The sequence below is a fragment of the Contarinia nasturtii genome, unplaced genomic scaffold (assembly GCF_009176525.2).
Source record: "Contarinia nasturtii isolate CC-2019 unplaced genomic scaffold, AAFC_CNas_1.1 Cnas_scaffold_129, whole genome shotgun sequence".
Classification (NCBI taxonomy): domain Eukaryota; kingdom Metazoa; phylum Arthropoda; class Insecta; order Diptera; family Cecidomyiidae; genus Contarinia; species Contarinia nasturtii.
The window spans coordinates 4,052,023-4,070,620 of NW_022197486.1; the positions used below are offsets into that span (position 1 = coordinate 4,052,023).

At 33.3% G+C, this 18,598-nt stretch overlaps 3 protein-coding genes across 11 annotated transcripts; 1 reads left to right on the forward strand and 2 right to left on the reverse strand.

The window, feature by feature from the left end:
- Nucleotides 1-1,578: 1,578 nt before the first annotated feature.
- Nucleotides 1,579-8,109, reverse strand: LOC116345291. Its single transcript, XM_031774541.1, has 8 exons — nucleotides 7,699-8,109; nucleotides 6,285-6,480; nucleotides 6,049-6,219; nucleotides 5,772-5,981; nucleotides 5,221-5,684; nucleotides 4,994-5,138; nucleotides 4,711-4,932; nucleotides 1,579-4,641 (listed from the first exon to the last, which is right to left on the reverse strand). The coding sequence occupies exons 1-8, from the start codon at nucleotides 7,998-8,000 to the stop codon at nucleotides 4,531-4,533; spliced, it is 1,821 nt and encodes a 606-aa protein (XP_031630401.1). The 5' UTR covers nucleotides 8,001-8,109; the 3' UTR covers nucleotides 1,579-4,530.
- Nucleotides 8,110-8,518: 409 nt separating this feature from the next.
- LOC116340870 (rho GDP-dissociation inhibitor 1) lies at nucleotides 8,519-13,737 on the reverse strand. 8 transcript variants are annotated; one of them, XM_031767623.1, is made up of 5 exons: nucleotides 13,521-13,737; nucleotides 13,187-13,334; nucleotides 10,226-10,493; nucleotides 9,685-9,909; nucleotides 8,519-9,612 (listed from the first exon to the last, which is right to left on the reverse strand). In XM_031767623.1, the coding sequence occupies exons 3-5, from the start codon at nucleotides 10,407-10,409 to the stop codon at nucleotides 9,419-9,421; spliced, it is 603 nt and encodes a 200-aa protein (XP_031623483.1). In that variant the 5' UTR covers nucleotides 10,410-10,493; nucleotides 13,187-13,334; nucleotides 13,521-13,737; the 3' UTR covers nucleotides 8,519-9,418. The 8 variants fall into 8 exon arrangements, with proteins under 8 accessions (XP_031623483.1, XP_031623491.1, XP_031623459.1 ...); XM_031767631.1 differs by having other exon boundaries at nucleotides 13,187-13,360; XM_031767599.1 differs by lacking the exon at nucleotides 13,187-13,334 and having other exon boundaries at nucleotides 13,521-13,736.
- A 249-nt stretch (nucleotides 13,738-13,986) lies between these two features.
- LOC116340857 (histone-lysine N-methyltransferase E(z)) lies at nucleotides 13,987-18,598 on the forward strand. Of its 2 annotated transcripts, XM_031767579.1 has the most exons (8): nucleotides 13,987-14,478; nucleotides 14,568-14,698; nucleotides 14,907-15,558; nucleotides 15,642-15,802; nucleotides 16,107-16,121; nucleotides 17,054-17,154; nucleotides 17,253-17,573; nucleotides 17,649-18,598. In XM_031767579.1, the coding sequence occupies exons 1-8, from the start codon at nucleotides 14,345-14,347 to the stop codon at nucleotides 18,480-18,482; spliced, it is 2,349 nt and encodes a 782-aa protein (XP_031623439.1). In that variant the 5' UTR covers nucleotides 13,987-14,344; the 3' UTR covers nucleotides 18,483-18,598. The 2 variants fall into 2 exon arrangements, with proteins under 2 accessions (XP_031623439.1, XP_031623448.1); XM_031767588.1 differs by lacking the exon at nucleotides 16,107-16,121 and having other exon boundaries at nucleotides 13,992-14,478.

Genomic DNA, 18,598 nt, shown 5'->3' on the forward strand with positions numbered 1-18,598 from the left:
ATTCACGCTTTTCCATTATTATTTTCTCGTCCAAAATATGAACTCACTTACATATCAACTGTCTGACTGTACTTGCATTGTAAATGTAACGTCCTTTTTATGTAAAAAAAAATTCGATGAATCATAAACGCCTGACACACACACAGAGAGACACACACACATTAGATATCAAAACTTTTGCTTTTCTTTCCAAATCTAATACCCTTCACAAGCACACAATGAACTAGCGAACGACTTGTTTGTGTCAACGTATTAGATACAAATAACACAATTAATAGATAACAAATAGCGTTTGGCGTATGAGAAACATCGAAGCGAATATAAACACTAATTGCAAAGTTCAAACGTAAAACATGCTTCAGTCGGTGTTTCCCCGAGATGTTTTTTTCCACTTTCATCGTCATTCATTTCGATTTAATCAACCGAATGCACGCGTTATGCAGAATATTTTTACGTATACAAATATAAATCAATCTGAAGATCACCACATTCCGATGGATGTGACGTGTTTTTCCTTCGTTTTTTTGCAAAAAAAAAAAGATTTTTCTTTATTTGGTTCGTATGACGTTTTGTAGTATACAAATAGAAAATTGTAATCAATGTTCAGTGTGGAATATGTAGATGCTCTTTTTTTCAATTTTTGTTTTCAATCTGAGAAGATGATGTTCAAGATGAGATGACTGAACAGCATTCGAATTCTTAGAAATCAGAGACGTGTACTTTTGTATCATTGATGATCACACCGAACTGACACGCATTTGAATGAGTTTGATCTTCGCGGAGAGTTTGGTTTTTGAGGTTTACAATCGTGTGTTAAAAACACTTAGTACAAGGGAATGCGATTCTTATGAGAGCCATGGTGATGGAACAAACCGTAGCACCATCTAATTAGTTGGGCTATTGAAATCTATATAAATTTTAATTGAACAATAAATGGAACATTTTAAAAGCTTAAAACGGGTGTGTGAAGTTTTTTCCTTGACATTCGAAATGGGAACTTCACAGAAAAATATTTTGTTGTGTTCCTTTGTTAAAGCCAGCGATAGAAACCGAAACCAATCCATTTTAAGAATCGAATCTAGTACTGCTTAATTAACTAATATTTGATGAAAGAATCATTGCGAATGTGAGAATAAGTGAGTTTTTACACTGACAAAACTTAGGTTATGTATTTGACAACTAGAAGTTGAAATGTTTCAAATTCCAACAATTTTCATATGCGTTTTGTGATTTGTCCAACATTTGTTGACAATTACAACCATTTACATCATAACCTAAGTTTTTTCACTGTAAACTCACTTATTCTAACATTAAATCTTTGCAATGATTTGTTCTTCAAATATTTGTTAAGCAAGCAGTACTAGATTCAATTCTTTGAATCCACTTAACTATGTTCAGTTCTGTACAATTCCAAAAAAAAATCTGTTCTCTTTTGAGTGGTACTTCTTCGATTCTGTATAGCTAATATAAGCACATGCAAGAATTGAATCTAGTCTCTTGAGTCTACTTACGCCAAACGGTGTCTATGTGCTTATCGATACCTACTGTATTATTACTGTATAATTAAAACAATTGTAGTGTTTCAGGCAAATATTGACTAAGTTTATTTCGAATATAAATGCTTAGCTGTTAACATGGTGTTCTTTACATTTATTTAACATTTTTGTTCGAAATTTTGTTGTTATTAGAAAATAATTTTTATAGAAATAGTGACCACATGCTGTGACAATAGTGACAACAAAGTAAAGAGCGAGACACTTCATGCTATGCGTCTTATTCTTTACTATCCTTTTCATCTGTTTGCATACAAAGCACTTGAGTGCTTGGGTAGATGAAGGGGAATGTCACAAAGAACGTACTAGAATTAAACATTTGAAATATGCAGTTGTTTGGAAAAAAAAAAAAACAATTTGTTTTCAATTACGCCTTTTTAACGTTTAATTCTCTACTATTCGGCGAATATCCGCACAAAGAGGAACAAAAAAAAAGACAAAAATGTGTCCGATCCAAGGGGACTACTACTACAATAACGTAATTCATATAATTCCATCTAGTACAAAAATAATCCCAGATAATTCCATATAGTTCAAATAGTAGTAGAATAGTGCAGATGACTTAAATTAGATGCTACACTCACTTCGATCGTGCGATACGGTGCCGTGCGGAAATATCTTCCATATATAGTGGACCGATATAGTATAGATATCGACACTATTTAGTGCTATTTCTATATGTTATGGACACACTGTAAGCATCTAATTTAAGTCATCTGCACTATTCTACTACTATTTGAACTATATGGAATTATCTGGAATTATTTTTGTACTAGATGGAATTATATGAATTACGATGTAATGGTGGTTTACCCCATGGTCTGATCATAGGATTGCTAATGCTAATTTTTGCATAGTATGGGATGATATTTTTTACTGTGTATGCTTTGAAACTGGTTTATGCAGTATTTTTTATGATTCACAAAAAAATTGAAATGTTTCTATGTTGAACACAACAGCTTCTGTCAACAGAACAGCGTATTTTTTGACGTTTACATTACCGTTTATTACGACCTAATTCTAGTACGTTCTTTGCGACATTCCCCTTGTGTTTTGGCATGCAGAATTTTATTTTTTGATTAAACATTTTTAATGTAAATGGCAACCGTTCAGGAATACATACATTTATGCTGTAGATTGAATGATGCATGCATCATTCAATGTACATCACATGCCGCAAACGCAACGCAAGCACTGTCGTTATGCGAAAGAGAGAAGTGAAAACTGAGAGAAAAAAAACATTGGTGAATTTTAACATTGATTATTTCTTATATTGCATATTTCACACACGCGCGAGCTGCCGTCCAGTACCATATCCGAACGCAAACGACAGTGCTTGCGTTGCGTTTGCCAAAGCACGACGACAATGCGACCCTCTCTTACAGTAGACTTTCAAGCGAATCGCCATTTGCGAGCGCCATCTCTGATTGCTCGTACAAAACAAAAAAATTTCATGTTGTGAGAAACTCTACACAGCTTAGAAAATATTATTTTTGTATATCTGTCAATTGTCAAACAATTGGTATCTGTCAAAATAAACAACGCAAACAACATGAAGAGAATATTTTTCAGATTAATTATCAGTATTATGCAAATAAAAAATTAAAAATGTTGCCAGTTCTTTTTTCTTCAAAAAATCTTAACGCAAATCTGCGATTCCATCCAAAAAAAAAATTTGTGTGTTGTTGCTCCAATTTTTTTATCTATAATAAATTCTATTAATTATTTTCGTTGCTACTATTGCAAAACTTATTTAATTTAAACAATTTTCAAATAAAATTGCAAGAAAAAAATATATGAGCATTTTCCGAAGTTTGCAAGCTTCATTGTTTTGTATGAGCACTCAGAGATGGCGCTCCTTCAAATACATTGTCAATATAGGACGTAAGAGAGGGTCGCGACAATGACAGCTGGGCAACGCAGCAACTTTATTATGATTGCCACTGTTTATGTTGGGTTGCACAAATTTGTACCATTTTTGATTGAGGCGATCGAAATGTGTGCCATTTTTTTGTTTCGCTGGCAACCGCTCCATGGCGCTACTGTCAACGTTGCTTGTCATCGTCGTGCTTTGGCGTTTGCGGCATATGATGTACATTGAATGATGCATGCATCATTCAATCTACAGCATAAATGTATGTATTCCTGAACGGTTGGTAAATGGTATTGATCGTTTCAATTGGGACTTTGTTTCATTTTAAAATTGCGAAAGATATTCTTAAAAATTATGCAATGCCCACGATCATCGTCAAATAATTGTTGCTATTTTCAGCGGCATTATATCCCGAACAAAAATTCAAATGGTAACAAATATCACGATATATTCATTTTATGAATTCAAATGCTTACATAGCTTATTCTGAAAGGCAAACTTGGTGAAAGAAAACTGAAACATTAAATCTCCCGAACTTTGCTGCGAGAACTCATGCATTCAGCTGATCAAAATCATTGGTATATTCTTATTCAATTCCAATGCAATATTCAACACATCCAACCCTCTAGTTACAGAACTAGACCGATTATTATATTGATCTAACCGATTAATATTGTATCTGATATCGCACATTCTATCCTATATAATAACGTATTCCAGTGGTAAATGAGATGAAAAAACTGCTTTCCAAAAATATATTGATTCCCAAATAATTCAAATTTCAATAAAAGTCATTCGTTTCTTATTTCTGATTACTTATTTGGAAGAAATGATCCTTTTCTTCATTTAAATTTTTTCAGAATATTTTTCCATCGTCTTTTTTTTTTGTATATTTTTAACATTTCTACCGAAATGGCTTTGAGTTAAACTCCTAATAAAATTCTTCATTGTAAAAAATGAAATATTATCGAAAAAACATAGCCTCGTATTAATGAATCTTAATGCTTGATTTGTAATCGTATATCGTTTCGTTTGAGATTCTAATTTTTTGATGATTTTTCTTTAATCGCGCAATTTCTTATTGTATTCACATTGGTTTTTATCTTACGCATTTGCTCGAATGGTCTTCTTTATAGCATGGCCGAGTTGCACTAGTTCATCGTTGACACATCTTTTGTCTGAACCCAAAACTAGTTCAATGGTCGCCTTGAATTTCTGTGAAAAGTATTACATTAGTTGGTTTCGAATTATGTGAAATCGAATTGTTCTTAATTGTACACTTACCGCATAATCTACGTCCAGGACTTTTGCGTACATCTTTTTTTCATTATCAACCATCTGTATAAGAGCTTTCGCACTCGCGCTGTCAAATGTTTTACCTTTTGGTTTGATATTGCCCAATGCGCAGCACAAAGCCGCTTTTGGACACTTCCAGAACTTTTTCGGCAATTGTCGCATATCACTTATGTTGATGGTATCCCGTGTACCATGATCAATGAATGACACCTGCAACAAATAATGTCCATTTAGTTTTGCGACAACAATTAATTTGAGGTTATGTGTGTACTTTTTGTGATTCGCCCATTTGCGCATCGATCGCCTCAACACGATGCCATTGATCTTTGTAGTAAGCAGCAAAATACAGTTTGCCTTGCTCGTCTGGATCGGTTACTTTGTACTCATCCGAATGGCGATTCAATTTGTAAAATTCACTGAAAAATTGAGTTTTTTTTTTAATGAATATACTTTTCATCTCAATGGTAATGATTGATTATCATCAAAATGTTTACTTACTCCATTTCCTTATACAAATTATTAATGTCGTCTTTATACTTGGGCAATCGAACGTGAACCCAGAACTTCAATGGATTGTTGACATCTGAGATGCGTACAGGAAGCGTGTCACCGGCGTGGATTTCACTTGAAATGTTCTTTATATCAGTGTAATCCTCTTCTTCGCTGTCCGAAAACCAACAATGTGCCATTTTCTTTCGCATTACTTCTTCGGATGTTTCCGATGGTGGCGAGTTGTCAATATCCGATACGCCGCAGTAATCGTCAGAGCTGGCTTTATTGACCGTCGGTGGTTTTGCTTTCTCCACATAATCATCCCATTCATTCTCTTTTCCAATGTTTTCAGTTGATGAATCCCAAACTACCTCTTCTTTTGGTCTGTTTGAGGGTTTTTGCGCTGAGCTCATCGTCGGAAGGTTATTCGATAATGATTTGTAATTCAATGACATTGCTGATGTGTGTGGCTGTGATTTTTTTTTGTCAATTACATTAAGTACTTTGAAATTCCCGTTTTCATTTCTTGTTTAATTTTAACCTTAATTTACACTTACTTGCGGTACACAGGTATATATGTTATTTTTGACAGTCGATCGTTCTTGTCTGTCATGTGCCTTTGCAACCAACCGCTGCAATTTATCGTTGTACATTGAACGTCTGTCATTAAATGCTGAGGCATCACTCGATGTTTGTTCATTGTAATGACTTTGACTTCCTCGCGGTAAATGAGCATCTTGGCTCTGCAGTAATTTTGTTTGCAGCATCTTTGGTAAGGAGAATTTTTTAAATGTCACTTTAAATGTTGTAACGTGTGTGAAAGAGAAAACAAACCTGATTGTATTGTTCGCTCGTTCGACTGTTTCTGAATGGTCGATATTCATCCAACCGCTGCACTTTATGTTTGTACATTGAACGTCTGTCTGATGTTTGTTCATTGTAATGACTTTGACTTTCTCGCGATAGATGCGCATATTCGCTCTGCAGTAATTTTTCTTGCAGCATCTTTTGTAAAGAGAATTTTTTTTGTCACTTTATATGTTGTAACGTGTGCGAAAGAGAAAACAAACCTGATTGTATTGTTCGTTTGTTCGACCGTTTCTCAATGGTCGATATTCAACCAAACGCGGCATTGTTGGCGAGCGATTTTGTGAACCATTTGGTTGTGTTCTTCGATGATAATTCGACTCTTCTGCTTGATTTGAACAGTGTCCATTGTACGTCGTTGAATTTTCTTGGAAACTTGATGATGGTGTATTGTATCTTCTGTGAAACCAAAATGTGTATTAGTAATGATAAAATATTTGATTTTAAATTCAATAAAATGTATGGTACACATTCGTATATATGTTTATTTTAGATGAAACTCAATTAATCAGTCCATTTGAACAAGTGGTTGATGTAATTGAAGAAAATCTTTTACAATTTCAAAAATGTTTTTTAAATGTGAAACTTGAAAAGATCATTTCAAATCACCTCTTTAAACTTATCATGCTCAAAATCACTATTTTTCTCTATACATATGAAAAAATATATCAACACCAAAAACATCGAAAACATCTCAAAGGTTGAAAATCATTCGGCTGATGTCACCCGCATGCAATTTGTTTTTTATTTATTTTATTATTATTTATTTATTCACCGTCTGATCACAGACTGATTTTATCACAATTATTTACAATTTCATTTGCAATAAAACACTACCCGATCGAGTACCAGCCGCCAGTCTTTTCGACTTCGGAGCAGCAGATATCGACTGTGTTCATTGTATATTACTATATTCATAACACAATTTTTCTTAGTCTATTTTACCGAATATTAAATAACAAATTGTCCAATTTAACAATACTATTTCTAAAAATGCTTCTCGATGCCGATTCCAAAAATGTTTCTCTTATTAAATTAAAATTCCTACACGCCAAGTAAAATGGTTGACTATGTGCATGTTCAGCTGTAAACATTCGTACTCTAATAAGTTCTGTATTCCTCAAATTTCTTTGGTTTACGTTATATTGCAGTCTTGTGTATATAAGCTTATCTCTAAGCGAACGCGACACTATTTTACCTAATGAGAGATCGTAAATTGAAAATATAGAGGCATTTATGCACCGTCTCCAAAGCGGTTGAATAATTAAAACATAACATCTAAACTGATACAGTGGCAATACAAAATTCTCATCTCTTTGGTAAACAAATCTCAATGACCATATCACAATTTTTTTCTGAATTGACTCTCTTGTTTTCATATATTTTCGTCTTGTATAAATAGCAGTGCATTGTGTTCGAAAATAAATACTTCATTTTTGTATTGTTTTGTCTCATAACAATTATTAAAATGACTAAATAAAACACATTTGCACCCGTAGATTTCTAACGGAATATCTTTGTTGTTATAATGCATACCATAAGCATCGTTTGCATACCGCTAGCTGTGATAAAAATCCAGTTAAGAATGCAATTTTCATTTGTGGTTTTTAATCTTACCTTTGGGTTGGTCTTCTCGTATTTTGGTTGTTTTGGTGCGAAATCAATTTCATGACATGTGCTGAATTTGCCGTTGCAATTGGATATAACATAGTTTCGAATCCTTCTTGTACAATTTTAATATTGTTACCAAGTTCTTCTTGCAAAAACGAACATAGACTTAGATATGAGTAGTCAGCAAAGGGAATCAAATGGCCCTCTTGGTATTTGTATTGTTTGTCCAGTTTGTCGGCAGCCACTCCGTTTGGATGGAGATTCATCAAAGATATTATAATCTTCTTCACCATGCTTAAGTCAGCCATTTTTCTGTACTTTTTTAATAGATATTTTTTCTTTAAACTTGCCGATTTCGTTAAATTACTTTTCTACAAAATTGTGTCACTGCATCTGTTCTTGACGTCTCTGGTTTTATAAATATCTAACATTTGTGCATACATGAAATGTCAATGTTGAGAATTGAGGTTATGTTCAGTTTTGAATCTGTAATGAAATTACCGATATTAACTGATTTTATTTTGACGTTCTTCGACGAAAATTTTTGGTATTTTTTTTTTAAATGGGTCTCAACATATTTTGTAAAAATAAAAAAAACGATTTATTTTTATTTTTTATTTATTTCATTTTTTTGTAGCAAATTTGTTTTTTTTTTTAATTCAAGAAAAAATGTTTTATTTTTGCGTTTCGAAAAAAAGTGTGTATAAAATACATATTTCAAATATAAAGTAATTTCGAAATGCGATGAGCAAATGAATTTATGGACAATCACTGAATTTAACAGAAAATTTATGTTGGAAAATGGAATTGAAAAGATCGAGAAAAATTGCCTTGTTATCATTATTATTATAATTAATTTTTAATTCGACAATGAAGCTACAAACTATCATAAGGATCTCCTATTGCATGTAATTTATTTGTTGGCTTCTTTTCATCATGCATTTTATTTATTTAAATCTTGGATGCATGCACTGTCAAAACAAAAATATCTATATCATTGACAATAATAAATCATTTTAGTTGTTTGTTCGTACCACTACTTGTAAAATGGTTGACTTATCAAAAGAAAAAAAGAGAACGTTAATGTTAATTTTAGAAGACACAAAAATAAATGAAAAGTACAATGAGTCGATTGAAATATGAATTTTAGAGCAATATTTGATTGTTTTAAGCGATATTAAAGGCAATATTATTACACAATATAATTGATTTTTGTTTAGTTACATTCTTCAAAAAAAAATTGTTCTTCATTTTATAGATATCGACATTTCATATTTTTTTTTGGTTTGTTAAATCGGAAGAATTATTTTCCCATGGAAAAGTGCGTTGAAAAGCGCCGGCGGTCACGCGCTTTAACCATTTTTAGAGCTAAACATTGCTGAAAATGGCAAGCCGTCCATTTTGTTCATTTCGATTTGTTCAATTACAATTTTACAATATAATACTTAGTTGCTTTTCATTTTAGTTATTAATTTTTATCTCTGATCTCTTCTGTTTGCTGATATTGTTTTTGTTACTGTTTTGTTGTTCGTACTGTTTTCTTTTTCTCTTCTGCTTGTTGTTCATTCAAATGGCTTAATCATAAAATTAATTATTTATATCATATTAAGTAGCGGAATTCTAGTTGAATAGCTTTTCAGCTTCTGAAACAAATGCCTCACGTTTTTTCTTGGCATTTTTGACAAAAGCTATATACGACGATACGACATATTCATCTTCAAATTGTTTACCAATCCTCTTTGATTTCGAATTTCCAGTCCCATTTGAGATGCTCATTTTTATCGTCGTCGGTGAAAAGTGAAGTAACTGAATATGTACCACGGGTGATCATTCCGCTTGGCGCTTCTTCAAATGGTGTTGTGTAGCTTTGCACTTCCGTTTTTGGTGGATATGAGCCGACCATATGTGTCATTTTATCAACTGAAAATTACACAAAAAATTTAGCTTTTTTTTCTTCAAAGACAAGAGTTTTTTAAAAGTGATGCAACTGACCTGGCACCATCAATCGATAAGTCTTTTGCACGTATTTCAAGCCATGTACGATTTCACGTTGCACCACGAAATCAATGCGAATTTTATATTGAACACCTTCTTTAATTGTGAATACTTGCTTCTTCAATTTGGTTATATCGCCCGTCAAGTCCAATTCCATGTCATCTCGACCGGGCACACACAGTGCCAGCTTCTTCACAATTACTTTACGTGGATCAGTTGCATCTGAATTGGAAATAAATGTGTAAATATAGGCGTTAGTTATATTTTTACAGTTGGGAAATTCAAATTGAATTGGATCAATGCAGTACTGCTTGATTTATTCAAAAAAATATTATTTTTATTTTAGTTTTTGAAGCATTTTCAACGATCTTCTCTTCTTTTCGATAATAATGTAGTAGAAAATATGTGGGAAATTCCTTTGCTCAAACGTTTTTTTTTATCTCTTGCCCAATTGTATTTTCCCATTTTTCGTCGCCTTCAATCGATATTTCATATTGACAGTTCTTGATCATAATAATATTATCATCACATTACTTACCGACTATAATTTTTTCAGATTGAGCGGCTCCCAATAGTGCTTCCTTGTATTTACGCAAACTTTCGTCTTCTTGATCGGCGGCTACGATTTCTTCGATCGTTTTTTGTGGTGGCGGCTGGTAGCTAGACTCAACTTCAACGTTTTCATTCTCATTATCTACATTAACTTCCTTATCGTTTGACATATTTGCAATTTGTCCTTTCGTTTCGTTTTTTTTTTCTTCTAACTACAGCTGATAAGCCCAATATATATTCTCTTCTTTTAAATGCTGCAATAGAATGATAAATCGAAAAAAAATGCATGAGAAAAAGCAGAATGTTAAAAATGTTCATTCATCAAGCGAATAATAGTGTAAAAAGTGAAGTTCTGTTCACTTGATTTTCTATGAAAAAAAATCCAGTCGGAAATGCCATAGTGTTCGGCGTTTCATAAATAATATCACAAAAAAATAATTTTGTCATAATTTCCATTTGGATGAGACAGAGCAATGGGAAAATGGTAATATTTCCTTAGGTCCACGGAATCCAAATTTTTTTTCATTTGTGATATGAAAAATGTTCACGCACCGTAATAAAATGAATGGCAAACAGAGACCGAAAGACAAAAAAAAGCGAACAAAAAAAGCACAGTGAATCACTTAAATTCTACTTAATTTCATATTATTTTTATCCATTTTCTGTTTACAATACACGCATACATAGACACATATTCGAAACCATGCTATTCTCTACGATACGATAAAAAATATTCCGTGGTACGGGCGAACGAGAGAGTATAAACAAAAATGCGTTCACACACAACAACAAAGACGATGGCTTCGACGACGTCGATAACATTTTTTTCTCTTCCCGTCATTTTCGTACGATGTTGGTGTTATATATGTGATTTTTTTTAATCACTTTTCGGCTTTGTTCTCTTTGTCACATTGATATGGCCAAAACGGCTATCAAGTATTGTGAATATTTCAACCGTTAAAATTTTTGTTTTCCTTTGGCCTCGTCATCTACTCGCAAACGGACGAACATTTTTTTTATTCATATGATTTAAAATGTTTGATACGTTTACACACATTCGAAATAGAATTGAATTGAAAGAGAGCGAAAACAAAAACAATTCGCCATTTTCGTTGAATGAATAGATCATGACAAATACACTGAATTTAACTTTATTTTATAGCGATTAGTCATCTGAAAGTGAAAAAAAAAATAATGATATTGGCGACCATACACCGATGAAATTGCCGAATGCATACCCACAACATTCAGTCGCACTAATAAAAGCGCACACACTGCACGACACAAACGAAATTTAACGACCAAAAATTACGATTTTCATCTGGAATTGGTTCGAAACGGTATACAAGAAAAAAACTGAACGAGCAAAAAAAAATCCAATTAAACGAAACCACATCCAATGACCCCTGCACAATTCATTTTTATTTTTCGCCTTTTATCTGAAATTCTTGTTGAATTTGTGCACTGCCTGCAATTATATACATTGTCTTTTTAATGATTAGTCGCACTATTTGTGTCATTTCAGCGGCCTATTATTTTGTCATACACAGACAAAATTATGTTGTGTCTATCTTGACATTCTCACTCTAAGTTTAATTCGTTTAATTAAAGTCAAATCAATTATTTCTTTGCTGGCTGGTTAGCTGTTGTGTTAGCATTTTTATGTTATTAGCATGCATTAGCGAAGTGAATTTTACAGCATGCTATTTGATCAAACAAAAAATGAAGTATATTAGTGTTTGTGTGCTGCCAGTTCGATGAATCGAACTAATTAAAATGATTTTGCACGAACTTCTGTGCCACAGATTGCAACCGTAGTATAATTTACATATTAACTATGATATGCACAAATGAGAAAATAAAATGAACGAAACAAATCCTTTGACACCATTAAGATCAAAGACGTTTTGAAAAACCGTTCGCACGGAACAATGAAACACGTTTTTTTTTTAAGTATCCATCAAACATACTAAACGCTTATCGGAGTCCGATAATCGGATGGATCTTTTTTTCTGTCGCATTTCGCATTTTATTCGGTTTATTTTCTTCGTTGAATCAAATATTGCACGCTTCTGACCTATTAACGCACTCCAGAATTCAAAAAAAAAAAAGACCGTGGACTTTTCTTTCTTCTATTCGGTTCTGTTTCCAAGATTTCTTCTCCGAATACGACGCAAAAAAAGATGAATTTGATCGTAACACTGCGTTATGTTCTTTTTTTTTTCAAGTGTCAATTGTTTATTTTATTGTCGTCGATACACTCTCGTCAATACGATAAGCAAAACCGGATAAAACTTTTGTCGACAATGAATGTTTGTGAGTGTACATGAATATACAAACGAGGAGTGAACAAAAAATATATATAAACGAATCGTACTTCTTTTTGTTGTTTATTTACAGTCACACATGAATTTAAACAATGTTTTCAAACCATATATACTATTTCGTAGAATTTACTTAACGCCAAAATGACGAACAAACAGAATAAAATTAGAAAAAGAAAAAGTGTTTTTTTTTTAATCAAACTAACCGAGATGAGCAACAAGCAAATTTCTATCGTTCTTTTTAACTTTCAACACTTTATGCAAAACAGAAGAAAAAGAAAACAAAAAAAAATGTTGCAAAAATTCGCAATATGTATGCGATTTTAATATTTACTTTCGCGTTGCTGTTCTTTTTTTTGCCTTCGGTACGGACGTACTGTCTTCGTTTTTTAGCGTATATAAAATATTCCGTATATGTTATTCTTAAGCGAATTTTTGTCGTCTTATTCTCTCTCCGCTTTTTATCTCTCTGGATATAGCGTTTATAACAATACAACGCGAACAACACACCAAAACCATATGCTCTATTCTTTCAATTTTCGCTATCTTTCTCTGTTACACTCTCTGTTTTATTGTGATTTCAATGAAAGCGAATACATGTATCGGGTTTTCATATACAATACCGTCACTGGCTGTTGCCTCTTGTTGTTGTTGTTGCTAATTGTCGGTATTTTTGGCTATGTGTGAAAAATGAAATGCAAGCTTTGTTGTTGTTGTTGTTATTCATCGCCCAAAGCAACTGTCATGTTCAAAATTTCATGTTCGTAATGCCTTCGAGAGGGCGATAGTGAAAAAAACTGAAATATGATTACTTTTTTGCAATATTATCTAGCTTTTTTTTTTTTTAATATGAAGTGAACGAATGAATAGCAGTGAAATATGCCATATAACTTGTGCTCAAGTATGAATGCAAAAAAAAATGTCAACCCCCTTAGTATTAGCCAAAAAATGAATTACCTCTGAAATATCAACGACCAGCAAACTGAATTTATTTATTTTTTCAATCGAAACGTTGACACAAAACTTTTAAAACCAACGAGAAACATAAACTGACTTTTTGATATGGATTCAGACAGAAAAATTAAACGAAACAATTCTCAAATGTATTCAATCGCACGTATTTCAGTGTGAGAGCGAGAAAAAACAGCAAACCAATTCGACGAGTTGTGTGACAGGCTGGTTCTTTTTGTTTCATTTCAAACACATGCACTAACACAATGCCAATACGGCACAACAAACAAAGACAATCAATTCAAATACATTCTCGCATACATGCAACGAAAGTAACACACATACAGTGTCGTGTTTTTTTTTTACTTCGGCGACAGCATCATAAACAATACAACCATTACCTACGCCCAGCGATTTATGTTTGTGTGGCTGTGTATATGTGTATGAACGCGCGCTATACTCCAATTCCATATTATCGGAGACGACACAAGACCCAAATGTCATTTGTGTGTTGCATTTATTTGCGGGAAAATATTGAAAGAAAGACGCTTAGTTTTGACTAGCGCACACCAACCATCTCAATCACCAAAGAAACCACGTTTAAATACAACACACATAATTTGTGTGTTATTTTTTTTATTTTCTTTCGTTCTTCTGTTTCACACATACGATTTGATTGTTTGCACTTTCATTTTGATAAAAAAAAAAACATTTTGTAATAAGTACAGTGTAGAAAATATTCAATTTTGTTGCTGCCATAGTTTAATAATTAGTTTGAGTGAGAATAGTGTACGAGTGCGAACAGACACACAAATTCAGATAAATAAAAAATGGCATCAAAAAATAATAGTGGTAAAGTTGGTGTTGACTGGAAACGAAGAGTCAAATCGGAATATGCATTGATATGCAAACAAAAACGACATAAGCGAGCTGATGAAGCGAAAATGGCATGGCATGAAAACTTGTAAGTGAACGAAAGGGAAATTACCTGCCATTCCGGTGAGTGAGACGAAAGTGAAGTTTTGACTTTTGTTTTTTTTCTTTCATTTGCAGCACAAAACTTCGTGCTAAAGAAGAACAAGATCAAAGTGAATGGACAACATCGGTCTTAAGCATGGACACAAAATGCGTTGATCCTCCTCATGTGAATTCCATGAAACGAGCCGAAGTCGTTTCGATTGATGGTAAGTAGAATGTTTTACATTTTTCTGTTTTTTTTTTGTTCAATTTGAGAACGAAAACGGAAAAAAACGGAATAGGAAAATGAACAATGGCACGAATAACGACAAAGGTTATGTTAATATAACTGAGTAATTAGCATTTGAAGACATAAGAACAAAACAAAGACACAAAATCAATACAAAATAAAAATGAATATGTTTTCGAAAATAGGTTCGGTTCAACGTTTGCCAATACGATCAATACCGGCGGTAACGCCGATACCCACAATGTATATGTGGGCACCGACCCAACAAAATTTTATGGTCGAAGATGAAACTGAACTTCATAATATTCCGTATATGGGTGACGAAGTGCTTGATAAAGACGGTACATTTATCGAAGAACTGATTAAAAACTATGATGGTCGTGTGCATGGCGATAAGGATAACGGGTATTTGGACGATTTTTCATTTATCGAATTGGTAAATGCATTGTTAAATTATCAAGAGCCAAGCGGAAAAGACAATGGTGATTGTCGTGAAAATTCAACACGTGAATTACGCGGTCGATCATCAATCGGTAGCACGACTGATGAGAAAAATACAAAGAAACAAAGTACACCGAAAAAGAACGATACATTACCACCGCCACCGGCACCAATAACAACATCAACCGATACACCAATGGACATCGACGATAAAGATGAACCCGGTAAATCGACTGCAAACGAATCAACATCGTCAATAACCGATAAAAAAGCATTGCCATCTTGGGCAAATGACGATCAAAGTAATGACAAAAAACCATTCCCATGTTGGGGCATTTTTGAAGCAATCAGCGAACAATTTCCAGACAAAGGCACAAAAGATGATTTAAGAGAAAAGTATGACATTTCTTTGACACCCGTTGTTTTTTTACTATTCATTTTATTTCAACTAAATTTCTTGCGTTCATTTCATGAATCAGATACATAGAATTAACCGAACGCATCGATCCAGATCGACCACCAGAGTGTACGCCAAACATTGATGGTCCCAAAGCCGAAAATGTATCACGTGAACAAACATTGCATTCGTATCATACACTGTTTTGTCGACGTTGTTTCAAATATGACTGCTTCTTGCATCGTAAGTATATATTTTGTATTTAGTTCGATTTAAAAAGTGGTTAGCTTGTGCTGAACAACTGCGGAAATTGATTCTCGATTTGTGCAGTGTGTGTTTTTGTATGTGTGTAAATAAACATGTTTTTAATCTCTTTCTTCACCATATATTTTTTTCCGCTTTTCGTACCAAAAACAAAAACAAAAAAACACAAATGTGTGCGTGTTCTTATTCCCCTCCAAAACAAACAAAACACTTTGCACATGTGAAACAAAACGTAAAACCTCCCCATTCTCAACTTGAATCTAAAAAAAACCACAACATACAGGCCACCAACTTCATGGTGAGTTTTATTGATGCAGTGAACTTAATTTTAGCACCAAATCAATATACTTTTTTTTCTCTCTTCAGTTTCGAATATATTTGATTTTCTTTTATTCATCAAATTGGCTATCTTTTGTTCTTCGATTCATAATTGAGATCAATTTTATCATTATACTCTTTTGTTTTTGACATTTCTGCACAATGTCGTTTCTTTTTATTATTATTTTGGTTTCGTTTCTTTTGACATTTTTTTGGTTTTAATTTTGTTTTTGCACCTTTCAACATAGCGTTCGCTTCATGCCCATTGGCTATATAACAAATGATCAATTTCACTTATTCGATGCGGCTTAAAAAAAAATCAGCAACCCGTGCATAAAACATAACCTCTCTCATTAACCATACTCATTGTCACATTCATCCAATCATATCATATATAGATATTTATTTATTTTCCTCATCCACCTTTTTTTATCATCATACATGACTTGACTCGATGAATATTTTGTCGGAATGTGGATTTTCATCGAGCGAAGCATATCAGTTTTAACATCTAAAATTACTTTAATATTCGCACATTAAAATGATATCGTTAATAAAGCAAATCGGTTTGATTATCGAACCGAAAAGTTCAAATCATTCATTATTTTCAACAAAAATCCATTCATTTGCGCGGCTAATCAAAATGAATAAGTCAAAAATCATTTTTAACTTGGTTCAATCAAACTCTCGTGATCGCCCTTTTTTCATGGCTCTTACTGATATATGCTATATTTACACATTCATTTATCAACTTTTTATTTGTTTGTTTTCATTTGAATTGTTTTAATTTTGGTTGAACATTTATTTTTGATTTCTTCAGTTTCATGCACATTTTTCAGTTTAAAAACATCTATTTGAAACATTTAAGTTGACTCAGGGACACAATGAATTAATGTTAATTTTGTAAAATAGGATTGCAAGCATGTCATCCGGGTCCAAATTTGAGTAGACGTCGTTTTATGGATTTGAAACCGTTCAGCGAACCATGCAGCAGTAGCTGTTACATGCTTTTGGTTAGTATGGCTTATTTTCAATTTTAGAATTTAGTTTTGTTTTGATCAAAAGACTCAGTATATGAATTATCATTATATCTAAATATATTTCCAAATAGGATGGAATGAAGGAAAAATTGGCTGCAACAAAGACTAAAACGCCACCCATGGATTCTGGCAACGAGGCCAGCTCTGAAGATAGTAACGACAGCAATAGTAGCGGTAGCAAAGATTTTACTGGGCCAGCAACAAAAGATGGTCCATCTGTGTCGACAACAAACACCGATGATATGTCATCATTGGTAGAATTATTGTGCACCAAAAATGATGAATGTGAATGGACTGGATCCGATCAATCGCTATTTCGTGCATTGCATAAAGTATTTCTAAATAATTACTGTGTAATTGCTCAAACAATGCTCACAAAAACATGTCAACAGGTAAGTCCCCTCCTCCCCGCCTTTATCGATTCCTTAATTTAAATGCCATTTGTTTTGTCATCGATGTGTGCACAGGTGTACGAGTTTTGTCAAAAAGAAATGGCCGATATGCCACCGGAAGATATATCACTGGACTATGCACAGCCGCGTAAAAAGAAGAAGTATCGTCAAAAGCAATGGTTACGAAAATTACCATTCCGTAAAGATTCGGTTTCGAAACCTGTATATAATTTCTCGCCATGCGACCATAAAGGGCCATGTGATGATTCCTGTACATGCATTCAAACCGAAAACTTTTGTGAAAAATTCTGTAATTGTAATAGTGAATGTCAAAATCGTTTTCCGGGTTGCCGTTGCAAGGCACAATGTAACACAAAGCAATGTCCATGTTATTTGGCCGATCGTGAATGTGATCCGGATTTGTGTCAAACATGTGGTGCTGATCAATTTAATTTGACAAAAATTACATGCAAAAATGTCAGCGTACAGCGTGGCTTACATAAGCATTTATTAATGGCACCATCCGATGTTGCCGGTTGGGGCATTTTCCTAAAAGATAGCGCACAAAAAAATGAATTCATTTCCGAATATTGCGGTGAGATCATTTCACAAGAGGAAGCCGATCGCCGGGGAAAAGTTTATGATAAATATATGTGCAGTTTCTTATTCAATTTGAATAATGATTTTGTTGTGGATGCCACACGCAAAGGAAACAAAATTCGCTTTGCAAATCATTCGATAAATCCAAATTGTTATGCAAAGGTTATGATGGTGAATGGCGATCATCGCATTGGAATATTTGCCAAACGCGCCATTCAACCGGGCGAAGAACTATTCTTCGACTACAGATACGGTCCAACGGAACAGTTGAAATTCGTTGGCATCGAACGTGAAATGGAATTTTTATAAATCTATCTAATCATCATTGTCATCATCAAATCAAAATATTTTAATTTTTTAATTATTATTATTATTTCAACATTCTCTTTTGCAGGATTTTCACAAACAAAAACACAAACCGATAC

Bases quoted from the DNA above. Each gene is read 5' to 3' on its own strand.
- LOC116345291 (XM_031774541.1), bottom strand. From the start codon at position 8,000: ATGGCTGACTTAAGCATGGTGAAGAAGATTATAATATCTTTGATGAAT. The intron at 5,685-5,771 runs GTAAGTGTAAAT...AAAAAATCACAG, and splicing joins TATATACCTGTGTACCGCAA to CCACACACATCAGCAATGTC. The intron at 4,642-4,710 runs GTAAGTGTACAA...TACTTTTCACAG, and splicing joins TCCTGGACGTAGATTATGCG to AAATTCAAGGCGACCATTGA.
- LOC116340870 (XM_031767623.1), bottom strand. From the start codon at position 10,409: ATGTCAAACGATAAGGAAGTTAATGTAGATAATGAGAATGAAAACGTT. The intron at 9,910-10,225 runs GTAAGTAATGTG...TTTCCAATTCAG, and splicing joins ATCTGAAAAAATTATAGTCG to ATGCAACTGATCCACGTAAA. The intron at 9,613-9,684 runs GTCAGTTGCATC...TGTAATTTTCAG, and splicing joins TTATCGATTGATGGTGCCAG to TTGATAAAATGACACATATG.
- LOC116340857 (XM_031767579.1), top strand. From the start codon at position 14,345: ATGGCATCAAAAAATAATAGTGGTAAAGTTGGTGTTGACTGGAAACGA. The intron at 15,559-15,641 runs GTATGACATTTC...TTCATGAATCAG, and splicing joins AAAGATGATTTAAGAGAAAA to ATACATAGAATTAACCGAAC. The intron at 17,574-17,648 runs GTAAGTCCCCTC...ATGTGTGCACAG, and splicing joins TCACAAAAACATGTCAACAG to GTGTACGAGTTTTGTCAAAA.